Source organism: Elephantulus edwardii, unplaced genomic scaffold (genome assembly GCF_000299155.1).
Source record: "Elephantulus edwardii isolate Elephantulus edwardi_28Jun2011 unplaced genomic scaffold, EleEdw1.0 scaffold00129, whole genome shotgun sequence".
In the NCBI taxonomy this organism is placed as follows: domain Eukaryota; kingdom Metazoa; phylum Chordata; class Mammalia; order Macroscelidea; family Macroscelididae; genus Elephantulus; species Elephantulus edwardii.
This window is the reverse complement of record NW_006399879.1, coordinates 7,682,438-7,691,194: the sequence shown is the minus strand read 5'-3', so window position 1 is coordinate 7,691,194 and position 8,757 is coordinate 7,682,438. Positions and strand designations below refer to the sequence as shown.

The following is an 8,757-nucleotide window of genomic DNA, read 5'->3' as shown; positions in this document are numbered from 1 at the left end:
AGTTGGTGGTCTGTTCCACAATCAGCTCCTGGCCTAGTTTCCACAGCTGATATTGAGCTTCTCCAGCGGTTCTTTCCACAGATGAAATCAATCTGATTCCTATCCACACCATCAGGTGAAATCCATGTATATAACCTGCTTTTATGTCTCTTAAAAAACGTATTTGCAATGAATAAGTCATTGATTGTGCAAAATTCGATCATCCTCTCTCCAGTTCCATTTCTGTCATTGAGTCCATGTTTTCCAACTACTGAATCTTCTCTGTTCCCAACTTTTGCATTCCAGTCACCCATTATTATTAATGCACCTTGATTGCATGTTTGATCGATCTCCGACTGTAAAAGTTGGTAAAAATCTTCTATTTTCTCTTCCTTGGCTCTGGTTGTTGGTGCATATATCTGAATGATAGTGGTATTTTACTGGCCTTCCTTGTATGTGTATGAATATTTTCCTGTCACTCACAATATTGTACTTCAAGATGGATCTAGCAATGGCTTTCCAAAGGAAGCTTCAGATATAAGATATCAGCTCAAGGGTGGGACAACGGGAGATGGATGTTGAAGGGAGTGGGTAGAAGTGGATGGGTATCCTAACGGATGGGAGAGCAGGGAAATAAGTGGGTAAAGACACGTGTGCCAAGGGCAGGGGCAACACTAATATGAATGGTTAACTCTACAATAAGGGATATATCTTTCACTCTTCTGTAAAATGCTGGTCTGTCTTATACTTCTCTAAATCTGAACATTCAGATTACGACAGACTAGGAAGAAGGATTGGCCATCCACTTCTGAAATAGCAGGCCTCTGAAAACCCTATGCACAACAGAACACATGGAGATAACAGAAAGGGCAGCTGGGGCTGAGCTTTCAAGTATGGAAATACAAAGGAAGAGGAACAGTTGTAAGCAGACACTAGTGATTGGGACATGGAATGTGAGAACCATGAATGTAGGAAAATTAGATATTCTTAAGGAAGAAATGGAATGCATATATATTGACATACTAGGCATTGGGGAGATGAGATGGACTGGCATGGGGCATTTTGAGTCAGATGAGTCTGTTCTGCATACAGATTGAAAAAGTATGGAGACAGAATACATCCCAGTGGACCCCCTTTCCCAATGCAGTGTTTCCTTGCTCTGTTTTGACAACTGCCTCTTGGTCCAAGTATAGGTTTCCCATAAGCACAATCAAATGTTCTTCTCAGAGTCAGCCACAACTTCTTGTGATCCACACGGTCAAATGCCTTTGCATAATCAATGAAACACAGACATTCCTCCGGTACTCCCTGCTTTCTGCCAAGATCCATATAATATTAGCTACCTCCTTGTTGTTTGTTGTTGTTATGTGCCGTCGAGCCGCTTGTGACTTAAAGTGACCCTATGTACAACAGCCCTAAACTCTGCTCTGTCCCAGTCGCACTGCCTCTGACACTCCCATCCTGATTATCCCAGTGACTGAATCAATCCACCTCATAGAGGGCCTTCCCCTCCTGTGCTGTCCCTCCACCCTCCCAAGCATGATGTCCCTCTCCAAGGACCGGTCTCTCCTCACAACATGTCCAAAATATGTCAGACGGAGCCTCAGAATCCTTGCCTCCAAGGAGCCACCCGGTTTAACCCTTTCCAAGACAAATCTGTTTGTTTTCCTAGCAGTCCATGGTATTCTCGATACTGTTCTCCAGCACCACAGCTCAAAGGCATCAATTCTCCTTCTATCCTCCTTGGTCATTGCCCAGCTCTCTGATGCATAACAAGTGATTGCAAAGACCATGGCCTGTATCAGATGCACCTTAGTCTCCAGAGAGACACCATTGCTCTTCAGTACTTTGGAGAGGTCCCTAACAGCAGACTTTCCCATGGCAATGTGCCTTTTAATTTCCTGGTTGCTGGTGCCAAGACTGTTGACTGTGGAGCCAAGAAAACTAAAGCTGTGAACAATCTCAATCTCTTCACCATCCATCCTGATGCTGCCAATTGGTCCAGTGGTGAGAATCTTTGTCTTCTTGACATTGAGCCTCAATCCTCATTGAAGGCTGCAGTCCTTGACCCTCTGCAGTAGGTGCTTTAGGTCCTCTTCAGTTTCAGCAAGCAGGGTTGTGTCATCTGCATAACGCAGATTGTTGATAAATCGTCCACCAATCTTGACCCCCTAGGTGGAAAATTCAATTAGCGGCTGGAGGATTTGAACTGCAGACCTTTTGGACTAGTTGCTTTAGCCACTGTACACCAGGATCCCTGGTAAATCACACAGAGTAGCCGGATAGGAATCAGGACTCTACTCTCAGGGGGCTTGTGTGCCAGTGAGTTTCCTCACACAGTCACATGATGCATTGTATCACATTTGTCAAAATGATACAGCCTGAGGCTGGGGAGCCAACACAGCAACTTAGTTACCTTCTGTAGCCTGCTGCTTGTAGCTATTAGCTCGGACCTGCGGATGCTGTGGATCAGAGCAGTCCCTCTTTGCGAAGATAGCAGAGGTCAGGCTCGGCCTTCCACCCATTGTCCCTGCTCTAGTTTCGGTCTGGACCCCAACACCATACTCCTGAGGTCTGTCTGCATGAAAATGTTTGCTTTGGGGCAGAGGAGAGACCTCCAAACCCCAGCTACCCCACTGTGCATGGACTCCCCATGTGGCCTTCTGTCCACAGAGACTACATGGCCCTGGCTCTCCATCCTCAGAGGATACACCACCCTGGTTCTCCATCCACTGAGGCTATGCAGCCCTGGACCTCCATCCGGCCCTCACCCTCCGTCCATAGAGACTACGTGTCCCTGGCCCTCCATCCACTGAGGCTACATGGCCCTGGTCCTCTGTCCACAGAGGTGACGCGGTACACAGCCTCTGACCCTCCATCTACAGAGGCTATGTGATACGTAGCCCTCCATACAGGCCTGGCCTTCGTTCACAGAGGCTACACAGCCCTGATCTTCTGTTCACAGAGGCTACACAGCCCTGGCACTCCATCCAGCCCTCACCCTCTGTCCATAGAGGCTACGTGTCCCTGGCCCTCCGTCCACTGAGGCTACACGGCCCTGGTCCTCTGTCCACAGCGGTGATGCGGTACACAGTCTCTGACCCTCCATCTACAGAGGCTAAGCGGCCCTGGCCCTCCATCCAGCCCTGGCCTACTGTTCACAGAGGTTACACAGCCTTGGCCCTCCAGCCACAGAGGCTACGTGGTATGCCTCCCTGACCCTCCAATCTACAGAGGCTATGCGGTACGCAGCCCTCCATCTAGGCCTGGCCTTTATCCAGAGAGGCTATGCAGCCCTGGCCCTCTGTTCACAGAGGCTATGAATCCCTGGCCCTCCATCTAGCCCTTAACCCCTGTTCACAGAGGCTACGTAGCCCTGGCCCTCCAGCCACAGAGGCTAAGCAGTATGCAGCCCTGGACCTCCATTCAGGCCTGGCCTTCCTCCACAGAGGCTACACAGCCCTGACCATCTGTCCACAGAGGCTATGTGTCCCTGGCCCTCCATCCAGCCCTGGCCCCCTATTCACAGAGGCTACACAGCCCTAGCTAGCCCTCCATCCATGGAGGCTACGTGGCCCTGGCCTCCAGCCACAGAGACTGGGTGAGTTCAGATTGCTCGAGCTGGGCATCTATGAACATACACGGAGTGCTTGGCGCCCAGGGGCCTGGCACACAGAGGGAGAGGCGAGGAGCAGGGCTGGCACTGGCATGTTCCAGGATGGGGGTAGGAACCCGAAACCTAGGGCATGTGACTAAGTCAGAGGGCTGGTCCCAGTCTGGCTTTGACCCACCTAACTCGGGGACTTTTCCATAGCTGAGGGGCAGCTTCAGAGACTGAGAACTGGCAGCTCTCGGAGCTGACCCCACACCTGCACAGAGAGGCACACAGGGGAAGAAACATTCTCACAGAGAACATTCTCAGGGAGAGCCAGGACACGTGCTTATCGGAAGTCCACATCTCAGCAGCTCCCAGGACATGTCCACAGCCTGCTGGTCAGTGCTGCCCCTCATCGGCCCCTCACGGTGGGCGGTGGCCTCTTCTGGGCTCCCGAGGCCTTCATGCAGCTTCATCTTCTCCCAGGGAGAGGCTGGTGCATGGACACCCACTCGGATCACAGCCAGTGCTTTATCCACAGTGCCACCAGTGGCCCAGCAGCCTGTAACTGCCTTGAAGCCCCCAGTCATGAATTCAAATGAACCAATCACAACAGCCCATAGTGGTGCTTCCAGCCAAGCCCCACAGTCCGTCCAGTCGTCCAGCAGGAAGCTGGTATTGCAGCCTCCAGTCAGAACCCTGTCCATGCCCTGCTGCTGGCCAAGGCCCCCCGGACCAGAAGGCTTCCTTGTGGGGTCAGCGTCCCCACAGCCGAATACTGCGTTTGCTGTGTGTGGAGCTCCGATTCACCTTAACAAGGTCTGCGTCTTGGAGGAGGAGGATGTGGAATCTGACCCTTGTCCAAAGTCTCACTCGCCTTTCGAGGAACCTCCTCAGAGAAAGGCACAGTCTGAGAGTCTAGGGACCTGGGCCCAGCAGCTGCTTCGTGGGCAGCTTCTGCTGCTTGTGTAATGAGCTATCGTGTGGCTGTAATTACATTAAATTATTATTAACACAGGCAGCTGGTACCAAGCGCGGAATGCCAACAGCATCTGAGAAAGTTCACAGGCGCCTCCTCATCTCAATGATACTTGGCAGACAGCAGATGGCGCTGCACAGATGTCTCCTCGCAGCTTCAGACGGTGAGGGACAGTCCCGACTCCCAGCAGGCCAGGACCACGCAGGCCAAGGGAAAGACAGGCCCCGTTCACAGCAGGCCAGGACCATGCAGGCCCAGGATGGCCTAGGGCTGTGGAGTTAAGGGCTAGACCATCTAAGAGGAGAGAGGGCAGGTGCGAGCTCATCCCAGGCCCATCATGCCTTTCCTATCTCATAGCTCATAGAAAACACGCTTCTCCAAATCAGCTAATAGCCTAGCTCAAAGGAAGAGGAGAGGATCAGATCCACGAATCCAGTAACTAACTCATTGACCTTCCATCCTTCTTTTATATAAACCCTTCCTTAGCGTCACTTTGGAACATTCTAAATTTGGGGAAAGTTCAGACCGAACATGTACCATAAATACACCCCCCCCCATTGACAATCAGAAGACAATCGTTAAATAGCAATTCACATTCTCCCCGGCAGCTCTGGTAGCGCTGTGGTCAAAACACTTGGCGGCTAATTTAAAGGTCACAGGTTTGAACTCAAAAGCTGTACTTTGGGAGGAAAACATGGCAGTTTGTACACGTGAAGGTCATAGGCTAGGGGACCCGCGGGGGCAGTGCGATTCAGAACTTACAGAAGGGAGGAGGGTGAGAGGAAGGAGGGGGGGAAGGACAGAGGAAGGAGGAGGGAGGGAGGAGGGAAGGAGGGAGGATGGACAGAGGAAGGAGGAGGGAGGAAGGGAGAAGGATGGAGGAGGAACAAAAAACAGAAAGGAGGAAGGGGCAGAGGGGGGAGAGGGAGGGGAGGAGAAGGAGGGAGGCCGTTTCTGCCCCTTCATCTCTGTTCCTAACCCATGCTCCTAGGCTGCCCCTTGGGTTAATATAAAATGGGCCCTAATGCTCCTGAGAATGTCCTTCCTGGCCTCCTGGGGTTCTGCCGTGACCTGGGTGCAGGCCCCCTGACTCACTGCACAGGGCCAAGGGTGGTGGGAAGTCAGAGCGGCCTGTGCTTCAGGGATGTGGCCCTGATGTCACCTGCAGTGGCCCCTCTGTCCTGGACTGTGGGGAGTGAGGATCGCGGGAGACGAAGACACACTGCCCGAAAGCTGGGTGTGCTGACCACCAGCACCGAAATCCACAGAGGCAGCAAGTATTTGCTGGACCTGGAGTGTTCTCAGTGTTCCATCTTGCCTATTCTGAGATCAGTGGACAGAACACAGAAACCACCACCTGAGATGGTCAGACTGACACTCAGGACACAGACACCACCTTCTGCGATAGCCAGCCTGACCATGGGACACAAATGACATCATCTACAATGGCCAGGCTGACTGTAGGACACAAACACCACCATCTGTAACGGCCAGCCTGACCCGACAGAGACACCGCCATCTGCAATGGCCAGCCTGACTCTCAGGACACAGACACCACCTTCTGTGATAGCCAGGCTGACCCAGGACACAGATGACATCATCTGCAATGGCCAGCCTGACCTTGAGGATACAGACACCACCTTCTGTGATGGCCAGGCTGACCCAGGACACAGGGACGGGCCTCACCAGCAGCTTGGAATCTTTGATGACGCAGAGTAGTTTGGTCCACTGTCCGAAGCGCTTCTTCCGCAGCAGGAAGGCACAGATCTTGGCGTCCTTCACCAGGTCCATGGAGGCCTCCTCGGATGGCCACTGATGCCGCGTGTCCTTCCCCTTCCCCTCCTCTTCCTCCTCATCGTAGGACTCGTAGGAGCTGCTCATTGCATCTGAGTCATAATCTTTCACAAAGAAACAAAGAGGTAAAGGTCAAGGGCCAGTGACAAAAGCGTGCTCAGGACCCAACCTGCAGGCTGGAATGCAGGTCGGGGACCCCGGTGACCATGTCCACATGCCGCCCACTGCAGTGCCAGGACAGCTGGCGGCTGGGGCCTCCGCACAGTAACTGCAGCCACAGACCAGGCACACCAGCCACGGTGAAGGCAGCAGGAGAGTGGACAGTGTCCTGCGTCACCCCCGCCCCCCAGGTCAGGGACAGCCAGGCAACAATTCCTCAGATGATAACCAAGCAGTGTGGTGGGGAAGGGGTTCCATGTTGGGGTGCTGCTGCTGCTAGGCGCCATTGGATCAGCTCTAACTCAGTGCAGTCCACAGCAGAGCGGCCTGCCGGGCCCTGCACCCTCCACAGTCACTGCTGTCCGAACGTCACTGTATCGTGGCCCCCGACAAGGACTGGCTTGCCTTCACTGACCCTCCGCTCTTCCGAGCGGGCTGCCTTTCTCCAGGGACTGATTTCCCCATCACAGGATCTAAGCAGATCTCTGGCTGGACTTCTTCCAAATGTTAAATGTAGAAAGAACAAACCCAGCCTCAGGCAGCAGGAGGTCAACTCAAAGCTTCAATAAAGTGACCACGGAGCCCCAGGGGCACAATGGTCAAGCACTGGACAAAGAGCCGAAAGGGAGGCAGTTCAAGGCCACCCCAGAACGTCCCAGACAAAGGCCTGGCCACCACCGCCCTGAAGGTCATGACCTTGAATGTCTTGTCCTCTGCACCCTTGGGGTCACCACGTGGTGAAGTCCATTCACGGCAGCCCACAATGGTGAAGGTCGTCACCCCTGATTCTAAATCACAGTGCAGGAGGGTATGATGTCACGTCACCCTGCACGTCACAACCGCAGGGCTGTCACACCTCATCCTAGATCACATAGCTGGGTGTGAGGACATCACACCACCGTGCGTGTCACAACAGTGGTGTTATACCTCATCCTTGATCACACTGCGGGAGGTGATGGCGCCACGTCACCCTGCATGGTGTCCACAGATGGCGGGCCCTGGGCCCCAGCACTTACTTTGGGAAACAATTTGGTCTGTGACCATGGCCAGAACCCAGTCCTTGGGCCTGAGGGAGCAGTCTACTCTGCAGCCATGGGTCCCATGAGGCAAAATGAACTCGATAGGGACTCACGAGACCAGAGGGACTGATGGCTGTTTGCAAACACATCTCGCAGAAGACCCCACCTCCAGCAACAGAGAGGATTGAGGACTCTGTGAGCCCTCCTCCCCCTCCTGGAAGACCCCACCTCAAGGGGCCGGAGCGGACGAGGACTCTGTGAGTGTACCCTCTGCTGTGCTGCTGAGCCCCCTCCCCTTGGCCATGGTGACTGTGGCCCCCTCTGCATGGCTCCTATAACAGAAGGGGCCCCTCCCCACCAAGCCTGCTCACACTCACCCCATGGCCAGGCATTCTCACGCCCCACTCCTGGCACTGCCTTGCAGACCCCACCTCACTCGAACAAACCTGGGCTCACATTCTCCAGGAGGCTCTCAGACAGAAGTACCCACTTGTGTCAATGCCTGTGGCCGGACACCTGGTGCGCCCAGAGCAGAAACCCCGTGGATGGGCAGTGCTATTGTGGGTGGACAGCTCACTTCTACACTTGTTGTTATGTCCCGTCGTGTCACTTGTGACCCTACATACAACAGCTCTAAACCCTGCTCTCTCCTGAGCCAATCTTATTTTCTCCAACAAACCTACCCCCATTACCCCAGTCACTGAATCAATCCACCTCATCAAGGGTCTTCCTGTCCTGCACTGTCCCTCCAAGGACTGATCCCTCCTTGTAACATGTCCAAAGTTTATCGGATGAAGCTTCAGAATCCTCGCCTCTAAGGAGCAACTTGGCTTAACCCTCTCCAGGACGAACCTGTTTGTTTTCTTAGCAGTCCATAGTACATTCAACACTCTTCTCCAGCATCACAGCTCATAGGCATCAATTCTCTTTCTATCCTCCATAGTCATTGTCCAGCTCTCTGATGCACAACAAGTGACTGCAAAGACCATGGCCTGTATCAGACGCACTTTAGTCTCTAGAGCAACACCATTGCTCTTCAGTACCCTGGAGAAGTCCCGAACAGACTTTCCCATCACAATGTTGTTGTTGTTACGTGCTGTTGAGTCACTTGCGACTCATAGCGACCCTATGTACAACAGCCCTCAACGCAGCTCTGTCCTGTGCCAATCACACTGTCTCTGACACTCCCATCCCGATTATCCCAGTCACTGAATCAATCCACCTCATAGAGG

At 53.2% G+C, this 8,757-nt stretch overlaps 1 protein-coding gene across 2 annotated transcripts in view; it reads right to left on the bottom strand.

Annotated features, from left to right (window-relative positions):
- Positions 1–8,757, bottom strand: part of AFAP1 (actin filament associated protein 1) — a 97,253-nt gene that overhangs the window by 67,207 nt on the left and 21,289 nt on the right. For both annotated transcript variants that reach the window (XM_006893622.1, XM_006893623.1), the window contains exon 4: positions 6,240–6,451. In XM_006893622.1, coding sequence (XP_006893684.1) covers positions 6,240–6,451 — 212 coding nt within the window. The remainder of the gene's footprint in view (positions 1–6,239; positions 6,452–8,757) is intronic.